The 26,222-nt window shown below is 40.9% G+C and overlaps 2 protein-coding genes across 3 annotated transcripts in view; both read right to left on the bottom strand.

Moving 5' to 3' along the window:
• Window positions 1-6,882, bottom strand: part of sh2b3 (SH2B adaptor protein 3) — an 83,844-nt gene extending 76,962 nt beyond the window's left edge. The window contains exon 1 of the mRNA XM_080433961.1: window positions 6,586-6,882. The gene's annotated coding sequence lies outside the window, so the exon portion shown is untranslated. The remainder of the gene's footprint in view (window positions 1-6,585) is intronic.
• A 1,878-nt stretch (window positions 6,883-8,760) lies between these two features.
• On the bottom strand, window positions 8,761-15,755 carry LOC308089281 (sesquipedalian-1-like). 2 transcript variants are annotated; one of them, XR_013933489.1, is made up of 4 exons: window positions 15,632-15,755; window positions 14,946-15,086; window positions 11,087-14,445; window positions 8,761-9,758 (listed from the first exon to the last, which is right to left on the bottom strand). XR_013933489.1 is itself a non-coding variant. In XM_080433910.1 (3 exons), exon 3 carries the CDS (start codon window positions 14,402-14,404, stop codon window positions 13,520-13,522), a length of 885 nt encoding a protein of 294 aa, XP_080290036.1. In that variant the 5' UTR covers window positions 14,405-14,445; window positions 14,946-15,086; window positions 15,632-15,755; the 3' UTR covers window positions 9,971-13,519. The 2 variants fall into 2 exon arrangements, 1 of the variants encoding a protein (XP_080290036.1); XM_080433910.1 differs by lacking the exon at window positions 8,761-9,758 and having other exon boundaries at window positions 9,971-14,445.
• Window positions 15,756-26,222: the final 10,467 nt, after the last annotated feature.

The raw sequence follows: 26,222 nt of genomic DNA, 5'->3' as shown, positions 1-26,222 counted from the left end.
ACACACTTAAGCCTGATTTATACTTAGTTGCGCACTGGTGCCACACACCGATAATAGCGGATCTACAAGCTCGCAACGCTTTGTGAGCGTGTAGATTGGCTATTTTTGGTACACGATATGGCGCACAATCAAGTATAAATCAGGCATTACCCCATTATCTTTCTCTCACCTGCAGTGGAGTAAAGTAACTAAGTACATTTACTCAAGTACTGTACTAAAGTAAAACTTTGAGGTATTTTTTACTTTACTAGAGTATTTATAATTTTCTGTACTTTTACTTCTACTCCACTACATCTCAGAGGCAAGTATTGTACTTTTACTCCACTACAATTACTTGAAAACTTCAGTTACTAGTTACTTTGTAGATTTTTATTATTATTGCAAAACATATATTAACCACTTCAGCCCTATATATATTTCGGACATTTGAAAATAGCCGATCTACAAAATTCTGCATAATGAGTACTTTCTACTTTTGGTACTTTAAGTATTTTGAAACCAATACTTTTGTACATTTACTCAAGTAAATTTTTAATTCCGGACTTTTACTTGCAACAGAGTATTTCTACATTGCAGTATTGATACTTTTACTTAAGTAACAAATGTGAGTACTTTTTCCACCACAGCTCACCTGCCATGTGAGTACAGGTGAGACTCGGCAGCGTAAAGGTTTGTCTTTGCCTTGGGGCTCTGCTGTGTGTGTGGCCTCATGGGTCCTGGCAGACGAGTCATGTCTCAGTCTCTGTTGGAGGACCCCATATCACCATCTCACATCATTACACGCCGTTCCCCGAGGGGAGGGGTCCAAACTTACTGACAAGGTGGGAGGCTCTGCCTCTCCCCTTTTCTGCTTGTTTTTTCCATCTCTCTTTCTTTCTTTCTCTCTCTCTCTCTCTCTCTCTCTCTCTCTCTCTCTCTCTCTCTCTCTCTCTCTGTCATCATATTTCAATCTGTCTTCCAATTTATCTAGCAACAGCCACTATTCAACCCCCCACCCGCTAAGGCTTAACTATTTGGGATAAATATCGAATTGTGATTTTTTTTTCCCAGACCAATATTGTGATTGTGTGTCGCTTTGCAATTCAAACATGTTTTCAGTCAAGCTTCAAACTGTTTACAGTACAACCACCACAACATTACATACTGTCAACATAAATTGATATTTAAATGACCATGCTGGTGTTATTCCATGTTTAGTTCATTGACTAAAAGTCATGAATACATTACATCGCAAACTTTCCAAAGCACACATAGTTTTATTTGTTTATTTATTTTAATTGCCGGATTTCTCTTATATTGTAGCTCAAGAGTCCAGGTGATAAATTCACCTTAAAATGATCTGCAAGCCAATGGCTTCTTGGAAAGTCCGAAAATGGAAAATTGTCAGTAGTAATGTAAGGTATACAGGAGTATACTGTAACGTCTAGTGAATTAAACAGGCAAAAACATTTAGTCTTTTAGAATACATTCACGGTGAAAATGTATATTGTACTTGACACTGAACCCCTAACTGCTCCCGATGAGCAAGTTGGTGCCTTGTGTGGTTGCCTCCATCGTCGGTATGTATGTGAACAGATTACATGAAATCTGTACACCAGTATTGCTGCTCCCATATGCAATTTTACTTCTAACGTTTCAAGCCACCAGGCTCTTCCTCAGACCTTCACACAAAGTGTAGACACAGTCATTTTAAACATTGACAGTGTGACATCCTGATCACCACACCTGTGACCAATCGGCCATCAGTCTCAAATCAGTGCCAACTTCTGCCAAGTGACATTGACAGTTGCACAAAACATGTCCCAATCCATTACACATCATACATTATGTACATAACAAAACAAAAATACACATAATCCTGTTTGCCCAAGATTTACAGACATTGCATACACATAAGTCTGAGTGCCTTGCCACCAGGAGACCAAGACAGACTGAGCGCAGAGTTTAGTATTCACCTGTATCCAAAGACATAGAAAAAGCCATAAACAAATATTGGTATATTATTGATACAGACCCTGTTCTTAAAAAGTGTTTGCCTCAGCACCCCCGCCCCCACGGTGGTACATAAGAGTCCCCCCAATCTGCGCAATATGCTGGGCTATTCCATCTGGCAACTACCCATGTGGCCATTTCAGACGCAAATCTACTTCGTTCAATCACCCTCATACAGGGAAAAAGTATTAAATCATTATTATTTCATGTTCAACAGCCAATGTGATCTACAAATGTCCGTGCGGCCTGGCCTATATTGGTAAGACCTAAAAACACACACTGCTGAGCATGCATCGGCGTACAATCCCCAACAATGTCGCAATTCGCAACAATCTCTAGCAGAAGGGGAGACATTAACAACATGCTTTTAAGACGGGAATGATACACATATTGCAGACTCTAGCTCCAAAAGGTCTGAATGAGCAGAATGCTATTATCAGACCCTTTCTGTAATGTTACTCCAGTTGATCTCTGTGCGGGTGTCATGTGTATATGTGTAGTATGAATAGTACATAATGGTTATCTTTTATCTATTATATGTATACTGTATGCATGTGTATATATACTGCTCAAAGAAATGTAGGGAACACTTTGATCCCTTAATTATTTTGAGTTTTCATGAACTGTGTACATACTGCTAACAAAAACTGCTCAAAAGAATTATATGCGTTAATGCATGTTATCTCCTTGATGGTTTATGTCCTGGTTGTTCTCCAAATATAAGCAGAGTCTCTCTTTGTGGTGTTAAAGGAGTAGTTCACACAAAAAAATACTTATTTTCTATCAATTGCACACCCCATGAAGCCTTGTTTTTTTGTTTTTTTTTGCATTCCTAAGCCAATAATTTGCTGACCGGGTGTATTTCCGGTAGGAGACACAAAGAGTCTACTTTTAACTGTTTATCAGCTTCTCTCTCATCTATGTGAACAGATTAATCACTTGAACCCCAGCATCCCATTTCTGGGGGGAACATTCGCCAACAATGGCAGATCTACAACCTGTGCACTTGTAGATTGGCTATTTTGGGTGAAGAGATTTGGTATAGACTGGTATAGACGGAAAAAAGCGGTCCAAGTGCAGTTGCAACTCAGGTCCGTTTCACTAAGACTAAGGGTTTAAGTGGTAATGCACATTGTAACGCGCTTTGGATAAAGGCTCTATAGAATATTATAATACCTTTTATGCAATAAAAGGTGCTGCAAGTGATATTTTTGGTATTAACAAAATAAAAAAATAAAAAAAATAAGTTCTTGTTAAAGGTTAAATCTCTATAGCCTATTCTGATAGTAATCATTGTTATAGAGTGTTTATTTAGTAACAGGGGTTTCCCCATCTCTCCAACTCTTTAATGAACAGAAACTACATTTACAGGTGCCGTGGGTTACAAATTTCATCCAACCAGGAGAGAGAATCCCATAAAGATCATTCATCTTTTTGTTTGCTCATTTGTTAGTTTCATCAATTCCAATTCCACTTGTTCATCCTGTATCCTGTATTAGTTATCTCTCCAGATTGGAGGGAATTGGTATCCTGACTTGAAATTTTATTTTCTGTTTACTAAAGAGCTGGAGAGATGGGGAGAGACTCTAGAGTACTCTATAATAATGATTAATATCAGAATATAAAGCTATTTAACACATTAATTGCAACCTCTGCGATTTGGAGGATTCAATAGTGCGATTTGAATTATTTTCCTATTAATTGTTCAGTCCTACCACACACTGACACACTTTCCTTCTCCCTACCCTCCTTCCCTTCTCTCTCTCTCTCTCCCTCTCACTCCTCTCTCCCAGGGCCGTTGTGGGTCAGAGACCTCCCTTGGCGGTCTCATCAGTGGAATTCTTAGAAGCCTGAGGCAAGCGGAAGCACTGGTGTTTGATAACATCTCAGTTAAAGGCATGGAACCATGCGTGACAGTGTCTGATCCACTACTGATACTGTAGCTACAGCTGCAGTCCCCACTACTTGTTTAGCACCGCTAGTCACTTCTCCATCTAGAACACACACACACACACACACACACACACACACACACACACACACACACACACACACACACACACACACACACACACACACACACACACACACACACACACACACACACACAGACATAGTGTATGAATGCACTGCAATGCTGAATACTGCAATTACCAACTTGCAAAGAGTGTCTGTTCCGGTGGCAAAAGTGTTGGAGAGACTAAGCTCTAACCAAGTTGTTTTCTGTTACACTTGTGCATCTGTTGTTTTAATCAACAGGCCCCTGAACGTCATTGCCCTTATCGTCATCATCTCATCATCACATCATCACAGCAAGAAAAGACCATGGCTTTCTCTAACTGTGATGGCTATCACAATTCTTATCTCAATCACAAGATTTAAAATTGCAATACCTTTTCTGGTACACATTTGTAACACATTTAATAATACAAGCAGAAGGGCGCAAAGGGACGCGTTATCAGCATGCCCGGCATTGCCGGGGTTATTGCGATGATGTGTCACTGCGACATATCAATCTGCGTGTTCAGGTTTTGATACCCAGCTATTAGACGGGTGAAATAGGCTCTCTGTCTCTCTCTCTCTCTCTCCCCCTGATCGAGCTCTAGTTTGACGTCACACACGCAGCAGCCTAACAACAGCAATGTGGGCTGATGTCTGGCATATCCATTTGGATTTGGCTAACAATGCCGATTTATGCTGACGTTGGGGATCTCCATATATGTGTGTGTGTGTGTGTGTGTGTGTGTGTGTGTGTGTGTGTGTGTGTGTGTGTGTGTGTGTGTGTGTGTGTGTGTGTGTGTCTGTGTCCATAACTGGGCATAATCTGGGCACACAAACAACACAAAGAGACAACTTGAACTTTATATAGAAGATAGAACTAATTCAAATCGCAAACCGCAATTTGGGAAAAATGACACAGCTTACGACTTTTCTGTATATTGGTTCAGGAGTCAGGAACCCATAGACTACAACAACACCACACTCCAGGAGCCTGCTGTCCCAGTGGTTCTGATCAAAGAGAGAGAGGAGGCCCCACATTCTTTGAAGAATAACCTACGGTGGGTGGGTGATTTTGCCCCGTACGACAAGGTTGGATCTCTAGGGAAAACAGCCCTTATATCAGCCATGCTATAGTTGTATGGCCCTAAACACACACCTGTGCACACCTGAACACTCAAATTAACTTAAATGAATGCCCCATCACAACCTTGCACGCATGCACGCACGCACGCACGCACGCACACACACACACACACACACACACACACACACACACACATGTATGCACACACACACACACACACACACACACACACACACACACACACACACACACATGTATGCACACACACACACACACACACACACACACACACACACACACAATTATTGTTTTGATTTACTGCCATATAGCAATGGGGTTGTGAAACAAGTGGCTGCTTCCTCATTTTTCCTGTTCACCATCCTGAAATCATGAGGTGCATGGTTTCAGAGACAAACAAGCAGTCCTGCACGCATGCATGCCATGTGCACACAGCATTTCACTAGGAAAAAAATCATCCATATTTCAATAGAACATAGTTGTGTAATGCTACAGTATATACAGGTTATTATAGTATAATAACCTTAATATATAGGTTAATAACCTAGTCAGTAGTCACCCATTGGATATGAGCATAATAAAATTGCGTTTTGGGAATGGGAATAATAACATAACATAATTATCATGTGGCAACCGATGGATGAGGGACTATCATGAAGATAATATTTAGGCTTTTGAAGCAACACGCGAAATCCATCAGGAACGTCGCAACAAAAAGTGCCTCCTCATGTATGTTTGTTAAGCATCTATGAGCATCTATAAAATAAATCTTGTATGTAGTTGTAGAGATTATGGAATAGGGAGGATATTATGTTATTCTTAAATAGAAAACTCGATCGCCAAAACGGTGTGTGCAGCATCGGTCTGAGTGACTGAGGGGCCAAGGATAGCAGGATAGGTGGGCACTAAGGACATCTGGGCACCTCGATGTAGAATAGGCTATTTTGTCCAAAATGGTAAAAAATGTAATATTTGAAAAATTGTCTTAAGTAAAGTAAAGCATACATGATTAGAACATGATTGAATATTTGACAATTAAGGTCTAATAGTTCTACAATTGCTACAAATTGCTACAAAACCTGTATATCCATTGTCATTTTGGGCCATAAACAAGAAGTTGAAGGATAAAGTTAAGTCTGATAATGATGTATCTGCAAGTTCACATACTTAAGACCATATTTCAAATATTTTCTTTTAAAACTTTTTTTGTACAAAATAACCAGAGGTGCCCAGATGTCCCTAGTGCCCACCTATCCCGTATCCAGGGCTAATTAGACTCTTTAAATTGCATCACCCCACACTTTTTAAACGGGGGGAAAAAACGAATTCTCAATGGAAAAACTATTTAAATTACTGCACGTTCGCTCAGAATAGTTTTTTATTATAACGTTATTACACAGCCTAACGATGTATTTTTCTCGTGAAAACACTCCAGGGTACATTTTTGACAGAGAGCTGTTCTGTTCTGGTCTTCTTGTCAACATACTCACGTTCTCCGTTATCTTGGACGTTCACCCACCGCAGCACAACGACAAACCAGAAAGTTGGACTTCGCATAACGGAACTGCGTTGTGAAGCGCTTAAAGTGACTAAAAATGTCTGCGAAGAACAACAAATACACTTCTATAGTCGAAGAATGCCAGCATGCTAAAAAGTCCGTTGCCTTCTCTCTCATCGTGAGTGCATTCAACAGATATCCTTCGTTGTGAGAAAAAAAAAAAAAAAACTTTCAGGAAGGAAACTTAACTTAAACACGCGGAAAAAAAAAAAGTGGCGACTCTCCTCATTTCCGCTGTCAGAAAATGTGCCTGAGGTCCAGCTGCGTCACACTAGCCATTATTGTCCACCATCTTATTTCCGCTTTTGACGCGAAGACCGTTTACCTTTCAAAATAAAGGGCCACGGATATCGTTCTAAAACACTGTTTCTCAAAAATAGCGGGTCGGGACCCGTGTGTGGGTCGCGGATCGATTTTTGTGGGTCGCGAGTAAATATCCCCCTTTTTTTGTTTATTATTATTATTATTATTATTATTATTTTCATTTCAAAAGATTTTCAAAAAATGTAATACAAACAATATTTTATATTATAGTTTTTTTATACATTAAAAATAAATTCAATAAATTTTTTGAATTAAAACAATTAAAATAAATTCCATAAATTCAAGTAACTTTTAAACGGAAGTGCAAATACATGAGCTTGTAGATCTGCTATTTTCACTTGTTTGGGTCCCGGGGAGACATCAAATTTCTCTTTTGGGTCCCCGGGCAAAAAAGTGGGGGGGGTAGAGCTGAGCAAAAGTATTTTATCATTTAATTGCCTCTTCAAAGCCTGATAAAAACAAACAAACAAACAAACAATAAAAAAGACACCAGACATTGAATTATCTGCCGTTCTAAATCTTGTCATAACCAGTAGTCTTTATGGCTTTGTGTTTTAATATGTATCTAGTATGTACAGTTTAATATTGTGTCAATTGTATGGCACTTGATTAAGTAACATACGTTTTTCATTATATAGGCTATTTAGATAATCATATAGCAACACACGGCTATGCAATACGTTACAAAACAAAAACAGATTAGTTTCCGAGCCTGTGCTGCTGGTTAAAAAGTATATGAATACGAGCTTTTACTTTGAAAACAACGGACCTCGCAGGTGACTGTGTCACTTTTAGCAACTTGACGTGGGCAGGATAACAAGCAGCTAATGTGGTCTACTGCAGTGGTTCTGAACCTTTTCAGGCCGCGACCCCCCTAAATAATCATATTTGAACTGGGGACCCCCCATTTTGTTTGCCCCCCCCCACACACACACAAAAAAAAAAGAAAATCATGCGGGGGTCCCCTTGGGGGTCCCGACCCACGGGTTAGGTTAAGAACCCCTGGTCTAGTGTGCGTGATGAATAAAATGCTGCGACTTCGAAGTAGACCAAGCGTGGCCCACAGGGCTGGCCAAGCGCAAATGTTTGTGATAACTGCATGAGCAGTTGATAGTCTCCTTGTTGAACGATGAATTAGTCATCATCTTCAATTATTCAAATCATTAAAGATCCTATTCCCCCAGGTAGTGGAGGGTTTTGTTTACTTATTAATTATTTATTGCAGAAATGTTTAGTCTAATCAAATAAGATTATGTAAATGAAAAACTGACATGGCAAAAAAAAAAAAAGCATCACAGCGTTGCCAATAAATACTGCATCATGCCTAATCAATTCACACCAATCTATCTATGCGTGTACAGATTCTGCAATTCCGAATTATTATAATCATGTCGGAGTAAATAATCTGCATAAATGCACACACCATAACCATCATGAATGATGCTCAGATACAATCTGGTGTGCGCCATAGAGTTAAAGTGTGTGCACCCTCTAAAATTGATACAGAGCGACATCTAGCGGGAGATGGCTAGATGGAACAAATAAAGTGCTGTTTTTAATCGGCAGAGTATGATGGCACATGGCTGTGCTTCCCTAAAAGTCTCATGATCACATTTGCACGTGCTCTGACTTACTCAGATGTTTTCTATCGCCAAAATTAGCCATGCAAATTCCCCCCCAAAAAAGTTTTTCTTGTAGCTAATCCAAGATATTCTGACACATTTAGAACCATACAGTGATTACAATCAAAATGTGAAATAATGCTGTCCACAAGGAGGCAATGCAATCTCAACACTGTTTATTGATTCATTATCAAATCATTCCCATCTGTTAAATATTATCGGTTAAAGTTATTACAAATGTACCACTTGGAAACAGCTCTGGAAGCTTGTACTTAACTGTGTATATGTAGCCTACTACTATATTTAAGAGATCTTAACATGTATGAATCAGTTATCTTAAAAAAGAAGAGTCTAGAGTTGCATTTCATTTGGCACTCTGGAATAGAGATTAGTAGAATTGGTCACCTTGTGGAAATATAGTTAAATTGATGTTTGAGAAATAAGTATGAGGAAATGTCACAATAAATATTTACAAAGTTCAATTGCTAATACTGTATCATAACAATATTAGCTATATATAGCATATTGTCTCAAAATTGCTGATGTTTATAAACATCATCCCAAATGTACCATATCATTTCTTAATGAATTGAATACACAGGACCACAATGGAAACAAGCCCCTATGGCTTTGTGTGTTATCCTTTTAACAATCTTTGTAATCCATACCTCTGTACAATCTGCAAACTGTTAAAAAAGTATTCAATCAATCAATCAAAAATTCATTTTACAGCAACATCTGGAGCATTAATTTAATTCTGAATGTTTAAGCAATTTCACACTCAAGAGTTAAATTAATACATAAAAATACATTGAGAAAAATAAAGTGAAACACTTCAGAATTTACCATGTAATCCTGTCTTTACAAGGACAGTATTAGACATGATAGTAGGCCTACTGTACATGCAGACCATGGAACTGAGTCATTGTCAATTTGTCATAACTAAAGCTGATCTCTACTTGAGACAGATTTATACTTTGTAATAAGATGGTGTACGGACCGAAACATTGTCGATCTACAAAGCTCACAATGAGTGACATATTGTGAGCTTGTAGATCTGCTATTAATGGTATGGGACACCCTCGTATGGTGGAGTATAAATTAGGCATGATATCAGATTGCACCATGACATAACTTTGGCAAAAAAAGACATAAGCCGCTTTTCCATCACAGCTTAAGCACGACACTGTCCAGTACAGTCCAGAACCACACCGCACCGCTTCAAAATGTCTTGCGTTTCCATTGCACAAAAGTCCCCACTCGCAAAATCCCCACCCTCCCCTCCCCTCCCGAAGGAAATCAACGCCCCTTTCTTTAACACACCAACTTAGCCTCAGGCTACAGGGTTAGCCTAAATGCTAGCGTGCTTCCTCAGAGCTAGTTTGGCTCTTAAGTTATTATTTGGCCATGTTCACCCTGACTTTAATCTTCGCTATTGTTGGGAAGACCTGTGTGGTGTCTAAACACGTTGCCATCACTTATATAAAAAACATTATTAGCGTGTCGCACATTCATTGTTGCCAGGTTTAGCAGAAAAAAATAAGCAATCAGGTCTATGAAAACAATCCCAAAAGAAGCGACTATCTACGGCTATTTGAAAATAGCAGATCTACAAACTCACAACGCGTAGCGATGCGACGCATTGTGAGTGTGTGCATCTGCTATTTAAAAAATATATATATATATATAATGTTGACAAATACATATTAATTTGGGGGTCCTTGACATGAAAATGTTTAAGAACCACTGGTTTCAACAACATATGGAAACAAGCCCCAAATAATCAACTACATTTTAGAAACAAGCAGTGGTGGAAAAGGTACTCAAATTTTTTACTTATGTAAAAGTATCAATACTGCAATGTAGAAGCACTCTACAAGTGAAAGTCTGGAATTACTTGAGTAAAAGTACAAAAACTATTGGTATCAAAATGTACTTAAGTTACCAAAAGTAAGTACTAAAATATTTGAAAATAGCAGATCTACAATGATGCGATGCGTTGTGAGCTTGTAGATCGGCTATTTTCAAATAGCCTAGGTATAAAATAGGGCTTAAGTGGTTAATGTATGTTTTATAATGTAATCATTTATATCTGAAAAGTAACTAGTAACTAGTAACTAATACGTTTTCAGATAATTGTAGTGGAGTAAAAGTACTACCAATATTTACAAGCAACTTTACAGAAAAATAAGCCCAATGTCGCTTATAATAAGTGGACATGGCAACACTGCTACCGTAGTGTTTACATTTTACAGAGACCTGAGTGGACAGACACAGCTGTGAGCCGACCAATCAGTGGCAGTCACAGCTTTAGCCCCGCTTAGCCCAGCTCAGACCTACCCAAGACTGGGTACTTTTTAGGCACCAGTTTAGTACCACTTACACACCACTCTACCCACTTCATTGTAGTGGAAACCGTCGCTGTGGTGGGCGGTGTGGGGTGGGGCTAGGTAAGTCCATGTATATGGAAAGCCGCCTATAATGTACTAGTAGAAAACGATTTTAAGAAATGAAACATTCCTCGTCACTGTTGCACTGTGATTATGGCAACAGTGCACAGAGACTGACAGAAAGGCACATGTAAAAGTAAAAAACAAAAATAAAAGCAAATTGTCATGTGTGTGAGCAAGGTAATACATATTGCACGGCACCCCTCTTCAGACTACTGGGTGTTTCCAAAGAGGGGTGCGGCTCCCCAGGCCCTCTAATAATATTAAACTGACAAAAATTAGGGGTACACAGTCACGATACCACTTTTTAATGACCAAGAATTGAGTGATGTATTTATGTTTTGTTCCGTTTCACTTTATCCACAATTTAGAGATTCCCTCCATCTACTGTATATAGTCCCTTTCCCCTCCACCCATCCTCGACTTGTTTGTCTTGGGGAGGGTGTGGGCTAGTTTTGCATTTGCATTTGATTGCTATGCGATTTCCGGGGGGAGGGGGGTGGTTTACAAGGCTAGGTGTGGGCATCCATGTGTCTTCTCTGATACACACGGAGTCACCAGCTGCTTCTATTCATCAAGAGTTTCACCAGGGGGGCATAACACATGTGGAGGAACACGCCATACCTGCCAGTTCTGCTCCTTGCTGAACAGATCACTAGTGCAGTGAGAGATATCGCTCTCCCCTGCCGCCTTCCCACCCACGAACACGGCTAATTGTGTTTGTTGGAGCACCCAGCCAAGCAGACGGCACCATAGAGGAATCGAACCTCGGTCTCCATGGTGGTGGGCATGAAGTTTACCCCTGCACCACCCAGATGATCTCCACAAGTGATTTATGTTGGAGTACTCACCGATGAGTATTAATAAGCCGTTTGTAAAAATGCAACGTTTTGCATTTTATCTTAAAAAAGGAAAATTGAAATTGCATCAAAGTAACCTAAAATTATAATACTCAATCATTACAACAAAACAGCCATGGGCCTGTCCCAACGTGTCTCTCTAGGGTCATGCGAACAATGTCACTTAGAAATGTGCAGTCATCCCTTTGGGTTATGGCAATAGTGTTGCTTAGAAACACACAGCCGTCCCTTCGGGTTATGGGAACAATGTCATTTGTAAGCAACGCTCTTTGCATGTTTTTTTTTTTACACGTGATGAGCAGCAAAATGCTACACGGGGCACTTCTTAAAATTCTCCAAAATACCAGACATTTCTGAAGGTGGATATTCAAGAACAAAAAGCAGGTTTTGTTCTTAGTGTATTTAGCATGGCATCTCTGGTGCTTTCCAGGGCCCCATTACAGGTCTGGGCCCTCTCAATCATTCAGGTGACCCCTCTTACGGTACCCCTGCTTCAAACACACAGTTTGAATTTTAAAGATGCTGAGAGTCTAATTATTCAGTTGCAGTACACTCATTCAGTAACATTCAGGGGTCAAATAAAGGCAAACTGTGATAAATGGCTAAATTACATTTGGATTTGATTGTATATAGTCAATTGTTTTCATTTCATGTTTTCATTAAATTGAATATCACAAAGGAATTTGATTTAAAATCCATGATATCAAAATGAAATAAGTGACAAACATTAACATTTGTGTGACATGGCATCATTTGACTGCTGGCTAACAAGAGCTAAAAATATCAGCAAGTGTTGCTCTTAGCTCCCATCACCGTCCCCAATGCCCCAAGAGTCAACTAAGGGTTCTGCGGACATGCTCTCTGACATTAAACACCACAGTCCTCTAGGGTAGAATGTGCCCTTCCAGAAGAGGATCAGGGCTGTTTTTCCCCAAAGCATGTTAGCATGTAGCATGAGCATCGTTATTTCAATGAACCAAAAGTGATCTCTGTGGTAAAGATTATTTGACAAACCCGCTCCTCAAAGTTCACGAGGGCAGAAAATTATTGAATGTTTGCAGTATGCAGACCTACACCACGGACCCAAAGATGGCTAGCCAGGGTACTTAGTAACCGTAATGCTGCGTTCACTCTAGTGAACAGCGAGACCATTCTTCCATTCACAGAACAGTGCAGGAATTGTGGGGAGAGAGAAGGAGAGTGGAAATGGTGAAACAAAAACATATGATTTGAATGATGCTTAACTGCATCACTGGAGCGCTGGAAAAAGTTGAAGCCAGCTCAACTTTTTTTGTAGTGCATCATACAGCGACAAGTGTCGGGGGTCAGTTTGTAGCTGCTGGCTTTCATTGAAAATGACTTTGTCGCCAAACAAAGCCTGTTGCTTTGTCGCCACTAATGTGAAAGTAGCCTATTAATGCCTGACTTATAGTTGGTTGCAACTTTACTTTGCCCGGTAGGCACAAGAAAATAAAATGAAATTCTAAATGTTATGAATTTAACCGCAATTTACACAATGCTCTTCATCTATCCGGTATCAGGTTCAGAGGAGAACAGCATAGAGTATTCAGAGGAATGATGCTATTATGCAGAAAAGGGAATGCATCTGTCTAGTTTACCGGTTGGTTCTGTAACCATTCCACTCTCAGCTCCTCCACCTCTCGACCATACCAGTCATGGAGCTTGGAGAAGCAACCCGTGCCAGGGGAAACAGGACTCTCCAGAGAGGCTCCTCTCCTCCTGGGGGGCACCGGAGGCGGCCTCGCCCCATCACCTCCTCCGGTCACACTCCAAGGGCCAGTGCTTGTACTTCCATCCCAGGGCACAGAAGATGAAGCCACCTCGCTGTAGCCGTTGGCCAGCGTGACGGGTGCTTTACTCCACGCTACTCCATTCTCCTTGGAAGAACCAGCGGTGATCTGCATCTCATCTTGGAGGTTCTTCTGGAAATATGGAGGAGGTGCACCGGATGACAATGACGAAGAGGAAGAAGACGAAGAGGAAGAAGACGCTCCAGACCGGGAGCGAACCACCTGGTTTCTCCTGTTGGCTTTGGACTTGCCCGGTGTGCCTCCTGCTCCCATGCCACAAACACCAGCCTCCTGGATCTCCTCTAACTGTTGCTCCAGCTCTCTCACCACCAGCCTCATGTAGTCAAAGCTGGCCCTGGATAAGGCCTTCACCCACGACTCCATCCCCACTTGGTTCTCGGCGGACATCTTGTAGGTCCGAGCTTTGGCACAGTCAAACTTGACAGCAAAGGCAAACTCCTCAGAGGACTCGCAGAGCTCCACGGTGCAGCCTTCGAGGACGATGACTCCAATGGGCTCGCGGCTCTCTCGTTCTTCAAAGTAGAAGAGCATGTTGCCCTTCAGCACAAACCAGCGGCGGTGGTAGGCGGTGTTGCGCTCGCCCTTTTTAAACAGGAAGCCCGTCTTATCTGGCGGGGAGTCGCAGGTGGCATAGTGTGCCACGCTGCGTTCGTTCAGCTTCATTTCTCCTCTTCCTCCCTTTCTTCTGCGGGTGGTAGACTGGTCTATATAGTAAACACAAGCACAGCAGACATACAATGTAGTAAATGGACTCGTACAGTGCGATCACATTTCTCTTGTTCCTTCCGTGCACAGCACAAATAAAGAAATAAATACCAGTAAAAGAGTCCAAAGTTTAATTCAAACTACTCATTGCAAAAATACGGACAATGCAAAGCAACTAAGGCTTAGTGATTACGGTATGCAAGGATAAGATGGAATGACCAATGTCTTGTGACTGACTATTATATAAGAGGGATGTGCTTCTGTGTACAGTACAACTAATGCTCCTTTAACGCTGAACAAACCAGTATTTTTCACCAGAACTATCAAGTGCTTGTGCAAAGTCCAAGACACAGACTATGTGTTAGCCTTGGATCAACTCTATCATAGATGTATTTTATCGATTTTTGCATTTGAATATCATAGACATGAAAGTAAAAGTCCGACCAAAATACATCTATGATAGTCTTGATACGAGGCTAATTAAGTGTGCTGTACTCACGTTTATCTCATATCCAGTTGATATGCCACACTCCTCCGAGTCCTCCCTCACAGGTCACAGCTGGTGATTTATTGCTCAAAATTCAACATTTCCCCCATGTTCTCTTTAAGCTCTCCACTCTCTTACTCCAAAATGAGAGGACTGGAAAGAAGAATGCGACAGGGGTTATTTGACCACAATTTCCACCGCCTGGATTAACCCGCAACGGCAAGGAATTAGCTAGTTTCATTGGTTTACAATACAATTTACACAATGCAAAGCCTTCGGAAAGGCCCCGTGTGAATGTATGAGGACACAAATCGTGTTTCTTTTCCCCTGGGATTGTCCCTCCCTAATCTTTTTTGGAAAATGATTCAGTCTCAAGCGTATTTAGTGGCGTTGTTGGTCACACGCTTTTGACACATCAGCGATTATTACAGTCTTTCCGTTTTTTCGGCCTATGCCTCTAAAAAAGATGCACTGAGACGTGACAACAACAAAAGGTCTAAATGTGAACAAAAGACTGCAAGATTGTCATTTAGCTTAGCCACTTAATGCAGAAGAAATGTGTTTCTGGGTTTTTTTCCCCCCAGCGTCAGCACTGTGCAGTCAGGGGAGTTCTCTACAAAGCAAAGCGCTAGCAAACGGTTTGAGCTTATTGTATTGTATCACAAAATGCTGTGTTTCCGATCAGTCCACATACATACCTGTAACCTGCGGTCAACACGGTGGTTTTTCTGCCAGATGTTTTAGGCTGGTCTTCCTTCTCCAGACTTGCCCCAGACTCTTCCATGTCACGTGACCATTCTAGTAAGGAAACGTGTTTTTTTGTGTGTTTGCGGTCAGTTCTAGTGGGCGGATCGCTATAGGTTCACCATTATAGCTCAGTGGTTACCTCCCTCATCCGGGGCGACGATTTCAGAAAAACATTCGCACCCTGACTACACTTTAAATAAAAGACTGTAGGGAGGTCACTGCATCTGGGTTGACTTGACTCGCAGCAGGATACAGGATAGGTGGCCTCTAGGGACATCTGGACACCTCGATGTCAAATCTTGTCCAAAATGTTAAAAATACAATATTTGAAAAATGGTCTCAAGTAATGTAAAGTATGCATGATGTGAACATGCACGGTACATCATTATCAGACTTAATTTTATCCTTCAACTTTTATGCTCCAAAATGTTTGGATAAAACAGGTTTTGTAGCAATTGTAGAAATATTAGACCTTAATTTTGTGAAATGTTTAAGCATGTTCTAAACATTTATACTTTATTTTACTTCAAAACATTTCCCAAATATTTTATTTCTTACCCACTCTTCCTTAAATAGATTTTGCTGAATGAAAACACAATTAAAAGAGATAATGCATAATAGTCTAGCCTCTCTCACACATGAGTCTCTTTTTACATGCTAATTTAGTTCCATCCCTATTCCCTATTGTATTACACTATGTTACTAATAATATATACTATATGTTGGTGTGTTTGGCTATCCCAAATTACACCTTATTCGTCAGAGACAACTCTTGATGTTAGGCCATGATCTCTTGCACTGTTGCTCTGGTATCATCTCTATCTTCAATTAAATGTTGTGTCTACTAATCATGATTGAGTACTTTCTTGGTGAAAGACCTTGCTTGTAATGATCTTTCATTCATCTGCGAGTTTGACCCCCCTCCCCCCCATTCACAAAGAGATGACATTAGAAGTGATTCTTTGTAAATAAATAAATAAATAAAAAAGTTTCAAAATAGACAATTAGTCAAGTCAAACCGACACAATCTGACACCATCTGTGGGGAAAGAAAAGTTCAGAAAGTTGAGAGAGAGATACACCCGGATTAAGTGCAAAGTGTTTACTTCTTACCAGTTATTTCCCATCAGTTTGTGAACACATAACAAAACACCATTGACAGCTGTTTGAGACATTTCACCCCTCTCTTGAGTGGATACTGAATCTGTTCAATGGTGGCCACAGATGTCTTTGTTTCCAGTGAGGACAAAGAGGTGGAGTAGTGTGATGCCCCCTGCTGGAGTGTTGGAGTAAGATTATGTGGACCGACCAACTGTTGTTGCACATTTCAGACATATTTGTCCCATGCCCCATGATTAGCTTTCCTATTTGGATCCAAGATGGCTCTGTGCTATTGGATATTTGCTCATCTGTAAAATATAGGTTTATATTTGGCACCTTGTAAGTTTTAATTGACCTGGCCAATGTGAAAGTGTCATTATTCAGTGAATGTACATACATTATGTCTGATTAGCAATTGACACTGTGTAACAAAACAAGGAAACAGATAATAGCTAATATATACTTCATCTGACAGTGTTGCTCACCCAAAATAATACATTTTCACAAAATCTCTTATCTGTTACACAGTCGTACAACAGATTGGGGAAAGCTTCTCAATTCATTATGGAATGGAGAGCAAAGCGCTTTGTGTATCTGAGGCAACAACAGGCAGCCTTTCCACAGCAAATGCATAGAAAAACACAGTGATGAAGGGACAAAGTGGAAGAGTCAGTCGTGCATTCATGCCTCCTCTCAGATAAAGCACAACTGGGTATTTGGTTTATGCAATTTCTCTCCTTCTCCACACTAAACCTTATCTCTCATCATACAGGCCCTTTCATAAAATTATAACATCAATAATGATGCATTAGTTTGTCTTCTATATAGTGTTCTGTTCATTATCCTGTTATGCACTGCAGAGAAACATACGTACAGTATACCTCAAGAGAATATCAGCGATCTTCAAAATACCCCTCAGTCATCCAGCCCAATATCAAAAATATCAACTCTTTAAATGTTAAAGTCTCTGTAGAAAATGCTTGAAATATATATTAAACATGTACATGTATATTTATATACAAACAAAATTTGATGCAAATTATTCTCTCTTAATAAAGGATCCTTTAAAGCCGTACCTATGCCATACTACAGTGTATCGCTGCACGTTATCGTGGAAAAATAGCTTGCATGGCACCAGGTGATCACGTTGACTTCAATGTACAATGAACATAATCTATGAATACAAATCAGTGATGGTGTCTTCATTATTTTCAGATAATAATTTTTTTCTGATGCCACATCATGAATGTGGTCAGTGCTATGTGGCACATGATGTTCCTTTCTCCGCATAGTCCAACAGTCCAACAGAAAGTTTTCTTCACAGGCAGACCGGTTGCGTTTGGTCTTTCCAGACACAATTCACCAATAGTTGCAATACTTAACGGGTAAATTCCATAGCCTGAGGGAAATTATTGAATTTTATGTGATTAAAGGCTATGCACAGTGCAATAGCATATATTAACCAACACTCAGACCATGGTTGACATCTTTATCCCCCTACAGTAAATAAACTTTGAACTACATTTAATCTTGCCTCTCCATTGCCATACCAGATTCCCCTTAGGGAATCTTCAATCTGATTTCTTATGATGACAATGTCAATATTTTATCTCAATTTCAACTGTAAATTCATCAGTCTATGTGAACTTACATGGACACACGTTGCACCCCACTCCCCCATTTTGCTTTAACATTTGACCAGATGGCATACTTCCCCTGCAGAACACTGTTGTGCCAGCACGTTGATCACTGTCCTGTATTATTTGGCCAGGGCTAGAAAGTCACGACTCCCGTTATCTGGCAGCCAATAGGGACTCAAGGAGGGGACGTGCTCTGACTGGGCTATGGCTCCTTGTTGATCAGTTTACGAAAACAAACATTCCGTCCTCTCACATCTCGGTGAGCCCTGCAAGGGGGAGAAGGAGGAAACAGATTAGTGTGTTCTGACAGCACAGATACAGTAGTAGACCCAACGGAATGAGCAGAACTGTCTCAACAGCAGAGAATTAAACAGATCGGATAAAGTGCCCAGCCACAATGCAGCTAACAAGGACAAGCTGGGGAAGTTGGTGAATTTTACATCAACTGTAGTACTGTATCTTTATGTTCAATAAGGGTGAGACTCATAATTATGAAACTATTGGTCTCACACACACACACACACGCACACGCACACGCACGCACACGCACACGCACACGCACACGCACACGCACACGCACACGCACACGCACACGCACACGCACACTCTAATACTTTTATTTACAGTACGTTTACATATAACACGTATTCATGAACATAGTAGTTCAAGCATAAATTGTTGATCCAGAGCATGCATTGCATATATAAGAGTCCATCTATTGATACAGAAAATCACTCTCCTCTGGAGCAGAATATTGCCAGTGCCTTAGTGTTTGACTCACAACCAAGCTGTGGAAATTACCCAGGCTTCTAAATATAAACGCTAGCAGTTTACGCTAGTACCCAAGCTGTAAAACTGCATCCTTAAACAGTTGATACTTTTAAACTATGGTATGGAATGCTTCCTCCAGTCCAGAGGCACCGATCCTGCGAGTGCTTCCTCGCTCGAATCCCTGGGAGAAATGACAAGCCCCCACCTCAAGCGCCGTCGCACGGGCCAGATTTACATTACAAATGTAATTTACAAATGACATTTAACATTAATTTGATAGCCCACCCAGTGAAGTTAAAGTAACTCGCCCATTGGTTTTTAACAATCCACAGTGTCTACACCTATACTACTTAGCAGGTCTGGTCACACAATGGGCCATTGATATGCATACGCTGTTGACACACAGCTGCTTTTGTAAAGCTTTGGTAGGTGTGAAGTGGTGTTTGTGTCTGCGATAGCAGCACCAACTCGAGGAGGGAGTGAAGGCACAGTCTGAGTCAACAAGAGAGACAGAGAGAGAGAGCGAGGGAGAGAGATGTTTCCTCCACAATTAAAATAGACAAAAAGGTAATTCGGGGTTAGCTCCCGGGAGCGCGCACATAATTCGGCGTCTATGCTCCAGTCTGTAGACAAAAGTACACAATACTTCCAAAACGGTGACCTCTACTGACCTCGTCAATGACAACTATGCCTGGTCTAGTGCCAGACCCAAGGGGTCAGCCTACATGAGGCTTTGTACCTGTTTTCTCCATACATGGGCATGCCCCCTTTGCCCTTAGGCCCCAGCCATAAAAGTCTGTCCCCCTTCCGTCCATACATGGGCATGTTTTGTACCTGTTTTCTCCATACATGGGCATGCCCCCTTTGCCCTTAGGCCCCAGCCATAAAAGTCTGTCCCCCTTTCGTCCATACATGGGCATAGACACAGGCTGACACGTCATGTGAAGTCCGGCTTAGCCGTGACGTAGTGATCTTTGCGAACGCGGAAGGAGGCCCCGCCCAAGTGCAGCTTACTATGAAACCGTGTTCGGGTTGTGTGTGTGTGTGTGTCTCTGTGTCTCTGTGTGCGTGCACTGCCTGTGTGCAGCTGCCAGAGTGCGCCAGAGTGCAGGAATGTAGACAATGCTCTGATTAAAATGCACAACAGCCTGCAAAACACACACACACACACACACACACACACACACACACACACACACACACACACACACACACACACACACACACACACACACACACACACACACACACACACACACACACACAATGTCAATGTTCTCTCCCCATCACGGTGAAATAACACGGATTACAAGTCCGTAAATACACAATATTTTCGAGCTGCGTTCGCTTCCAGCGTTCGCGCGTCTTACTTGTATAAAGTACTTATTCTGGGTCTGGCAGAACCAGGTCTCCTGGTCTTGTTATCCTAGGATTGGTTGTAGCATCTCGGGGACATTGGCCCCCCATGTTGCCATGGTTACCCGATGTGTCCAATCACAGTACGCTGAGGCCCGTCTGGAGTCAAGTGAAACTACATTTTTGGGAAAATGACGTCATAGTTGATGTGAGTGGAGATTCGAGGAGCTGGATTTAAAGACTGATTCCACACAGTGTGAGGACATTAGTGAAAGAGAAGCAGACTTTACATCCTATTATTGAAGCCATTAGAGCAACGAGTGGAAGTCAAAGCTGTCCGCTCCTGGATCGTAATTTGAGGCGTCACTGTTTGGGTTCTTAGACGTCACTGGGATAGTTCTAGACAGATGGAGAAGACACTCAGTCAAGAGATGGAGAACAAGCTGTGTGATGATGAGATGCAGAGGATCCAGCAATATGAGGTGGATGTGACTCTGGACCCTGATACAGCACACCGTGAACTCATCCTGTCTGAGGATGGGAAACAAGTGAGTCATGGAAATGTAAGGAAGAATCTCTCAGAGAACAAAGAGAGATTCTCTTTATGTCGCTTTGTCTTAGGAAAACAAAGCTTCTCTTCAGGAAGGTTTTACTATGAGGTTCAGGTTGGAGGGAAGACTGACTGGGATGTAGGAGTGGTCAGAGAGTCCATCAACAGGAAGGGACACTTATATCCGTATATTGACGAGGGTTACTGGAATATCTGGTTGAGGAATGGAAATGAGTACAAGGCTCTTGGTGGTGGCCGTGACGTCGTCCTCCCTGTAAGAGAGGAGCTCCATAAAGTGGGAGTGTTTGTGGATTATGAGGAGGGTCTGGTCTCCTTTTATGATGTGGAGACCAGAATTAATCTCTATGCTTTCACTGGCTGCACCTTCACTGAGAGACTCTTATGAGGGGCCGTTTAGGCCAAAAATAATGAAACACTTTCACACACGCTAATGAGACAGTCTTATACTTACTACTGAAATGCTTTTACATTCAATTTTGAGACACTTTCACACACACTGATGAGACACTCTTACATATACTACTGAAATGCTATACGTTCGATATTGAAACACTTGCACACTCACTACTGAAACACTCTCACATACATACATACTTTGTAAATCGATGCACGTTCATATATGAAACTTTATACATACTCATCTGAACACTTACGCATACATATGAGAAACGCATACACATACATATATACTTCTGTGCCATATACACATGCATACGAAATGCTTGCACGCATACAAGTTAAACATTTATACATTTATATCTGAAACACTCACACATACACATATGAAAAGGCTGCATGTATATCGCTGAACACTTGTACATTTACAACTGAATTTCTTGTATATTATTACAAACTAAAATGAAAACTTTAGATGCATGTGCAAGCCTTTCACATGTATTCATACGAGTCATTTCAGTAGTATGTATAAATAAATTCAATAATATATATACACATAATTTCAGTGATATGTATAAGTGAGTTCAGTATAATGTATAAAAGAGTTTCACATGTATTCATACAAGTGATCTAAGTAGTATGTATAAATGATTTCAATAGTGTATATATACACAATTTTTAAAGCATGTACAGATCATTTCACATGTATTCATACAAGTAATATCAGTGATGTATATAAGTAATTTTGATAGTATATATAAATCATTACAATAGCATGTATAGATCATTTAACTATAATGTATACAATAATTTCACATGTATGCATACAAGAAATCTCAGTAGCATACGGAAGTGGTTTCAGTAACACCGGAAGGCACAGGCAGGTGCGCGCGCACACCAGGAAGAAACTTCCAGAGAGAAGGAGAAGATAAGAAGGAGAAGACAAAGGCAGCATGGAGGGGAACGGAGACCCACTTTAATTAATTCGATATCGAATACTAATATATCACCTACGCAGCAGTGTAAGGTACACCGGGGCGAATTCTTCATGCGAATAAATACGTTTTTTAAAACCTTATAAAGTCAATGCAAGCTTCCACATCAAAGACAACATTTCGCGGAGCGAAAATGCGTCTTTTATTTATTCGGACAGCAGTCATATTTTGTGGAAATTCGCTGGTGACTGCTACACCTCTGACCAATCAAAATGCATTTATGTAGGCCTATTCATTTTATTAAACAATCTAGTATAGGCCATCCCATTGGATGAGCGCACTGGTGCTCAAAATGGGGTCCGGGGAGGCGGGGACCCCCATGGGGGGTGATGCGCGGGTCAGGTTTTTTTCATAACCCGCCCCGCCACGGAGCACAAGTTCAACAAAACAATATATAAATCAACGGCCCGAGCGAGAGAGAGAGAGCGAGAGAGAGAGAGCAAGAGAGAGAGAGCGAGCGAGAGAGAGAGAGAGAGAGAGAGAGAGAGAGAGAGAGAGAGCGCGCGCGATCGAGAGAGAGAGAGAGAGAGACCCCCTCGCATCACTACCAGGGTCCTTGGGACTCGGGAGTGTTCTGGGGGTCCCCAGCAGTATAACCACTTTAACCATATATAGCCTTAGATCTGCTATTTTCAAAAACATTTGACAAATTGTGAAAAACACCATAAATATTATATGGTGGTCCCTGGCACTAACCTCGTGGTTGGACTGGACATGGATACAGTCAGTGGAGAAAAAAAAGTACTCACATTTTTACTTTAAGTATCAATACTGCAATGTAGAAATACTCTGTTACAAGTATAAAGTCCGGAATCAAAAATGTACTTGAGTAAAAGTAGCCTACAAAAAATAAAATAGGCCTACCAAAAGTAGAAAGTAGGCTACTCATTATGCAGAATGTCCCATTTCACAAGTTTTCTGTATGACATATACAAATCTTTTGAAAATAGCAGATCTACAGATCTGTGAGCTTGTAGATCTGCTATTTTCGAATGGTCGAAATGTATGATGATACAGACTTGGGCTGGATATAGACCAATCGACAATGTAAAGTATGTACATTTACTCAAGGACCGCCTGCCGCTCGAAGCCGCTCCGGCCGGGGCCGCGAACCATACGTCGCACGGACTGACACAAAGAGAACCATAAGTGTGTAGCTCCCCGATCAAAACTTCATTAAAATTTCTCCGTAGGCTAATCCACACGAGTTTGCTAGACTTTCGACCAATCAAAATGTATCTATGTATTAATTTTATTAAACACGCTAGGCCATCCCAGCCGCGTACGGTGGGTTCTAACGTTGACCGGGCAAGATTCTTAATGACTCCCCCCTTCCCCCCGGCCCCCCACCCACTGCGGCGTGGGCAAGTAAAAAAAAATCGCGCGCGCAAAGCGCGATTTTTTGGCTTAATTAATTCATTAAATGACCATAAAACAACATTAACAACACTCTACCCATCCCTCAGTGTGTTCCATCCTCAAATGTTTTACACTAAGTAAAAGTATCAAGGGTTAGAAAACTTTTTTTTCACATTTGAAAACTTGTGAAATGGGACCTTCTGCATAATGAGTAGCCGTATACTTTTACTTTTGGTACTTTAAATACATTTTGATACCAATACTTTTCTACTTTTACTCAAGTACATTTTGAATACCTTACTTTTACTTGTAACAGAGTATTTTTACATCGCAGAATTGATACTTTTGTTTAAGTAAAAAATGTGAGTACTTTTTCTGGTATTCAGTGCATGCAGTGACTGTTAGTGCACACAGGACGAGTCGAGGGACACAGCATAGCGACCCTTCATTTCAATAAGGGCAGACAGCAGAGCCAAAACCTGCAGAACATGTTTAGCACAGCCACAAAGATCACAACTTGTTTATTAGAGGCAATTAGCATGTCTGGCTGGGGCCGCTTGACAATGGGAACGGTGGGGTGGCGGAGGCTGCGGAGCTACTGCGCCGGTAGAGGAAAAAATTTTTTTTTATATATATATAAAATAGGGGAGCATAGTTTTCCAGACCGGGCCATGGCCCCATTGGCCTCTATGACGGTACGCCTCTGGGCCATCCCATCCAACTCCTGTTGAAGATGCACGCATCGGTGCTCACAGTGGGGTCCGGGGACTCCCCTGGGGGGTGATGCGCGGTCAGGTTTTTTTTTTCTTCATTTAGAGACAGACAGACAGAGACAGACAGACAGACAGACAGACAGACAGACAGACAGACAGACAGACAGACAGACAGACAGACAGACAGACAGACAGACAGACACCCGCCCGTGCCGCGCTGCCGCACATCACTACCAGGGGGGTCCTTGGAAGTGTTCTGGGGGTCCCCAGCAGTTTAACCACTTCAACCCATATAGCCTACATCAGCTATTTGGGGTCAGTGCGGACCCGTTCGGTGCCCCCCGGGACGGTTTTGTCAACATGGGGTTTTGTGTTGCCCTCAGAATCTTTTTGGTGCCACTAACATTAATCTTTTATTTGTATTTATTGTATATCTGCTATTTTTGAATAGCCAACATATACAATATGGATAAAGGGGTGAAAATGTATTAAAACCTTTTGCTGGGGACCCCCTCAAGGACCACTGGTTGAGAACCACTGATTTAAAGGAAATGGCTGTAATGACAATACAGGGGCAGTTCTATAACTTATCCATTCATTTAGATTAAATAGAGTAGAGCAGGGGGCTTCAACAGGGGGTCCTCAGAGTTACTACAGGGGGTCCGCCAAATCATTGTGTGATATGATTTTTTTTTTTTTACATTAACCACTTGAACCCTAGCAGCCGAAAATAGCAGATCTACAAGCGTCACGTTTCAACTGCGCGGACGGTGTCACACGCACACGCGTTACCTAAAGAATTCGGTCTGAGCATGCGCAAAATGGCGGCTCCCGTGGATTATTATTGATATTTGTATCGTCTTTCTAAGACGATTTCTAAGTGGATTTTATTGTTTATAAAGTAGGATAAAGTAGGACGTGGCCATGCAAAATGGTGGTGTCCCGTGGATTTGTAAAATATTCGCGGTAAAAAAATATTTTACCGCGAATTATTTTTATATTTTTTTAGCATGATGATGCTGCCTTTGTCTTCTCCTTCTTATCTTCTCCTTCTCTCTGGAAGTTTCTTCCTGGTGTGCGCGCGCACCTGCCTGTGCCTTCCGGTGTTACTGAAACCACTTCCGTATGCTACTGAGATTTCTTGTATGCATACATGTGAAATTATTGTATACATTATAGTTAAATGATCTATACATGCTATTGTAATGATTTATATATACTATCAAAATTACTTATATACATCACTGATATTACTTGTTTGAATACATGTGAAATGATCTGTACATGCTTTAAAAATTGTGTATATATACACTATTGAAATCATTTATACATACTACTTAGATCACTTGTATGAATACATGTGAAACTCTTTTATACATTATACTGAACTCACTTATACATATCACTGAAATTATGTGTATATATATTTATATATATATATATATATGTATATATATATTTATTTATACATACTACTGAAATGACTCGTATGAATACATGTGAAAGGCTTGCACATGCATCTAAAGTTTTCATTTTAGTTTGTAATAATATACAAGAAATTCAGTTGTAAATGTACAAGTGTTCAGCGATATACATGCAGCCTTTTCATATGTGTATGTGTGAGTGTTTCAGATATAAATG

Source organism: Gymnoscopelus braueri (assembly GCF_963280865.1).
Source record: "Gymnoscopelus braueri genome assembly, chromosome: 7".
Classification (NCBI taxonomy): domain Eukaryota; kingdom Metazoa; phylum Chordata; class Actinopteri; order Myctophiformes; family Myctophidae; genus Gymnoscopelus; species Gymnoscopelus braueri.
This window is presented reverse-complemented; position numbering and strand designations above follow the sequence as displayed.

Excerpts from the sequence above, each read along its gene's own strand:
- LOC308089281 (XM_080433910.1), bottom strand. The coding sequence starts at position 14,404 with ATGAAGCTGAACGAACGCAGCGTGGCACACTATGCCACCTGCGACTCC.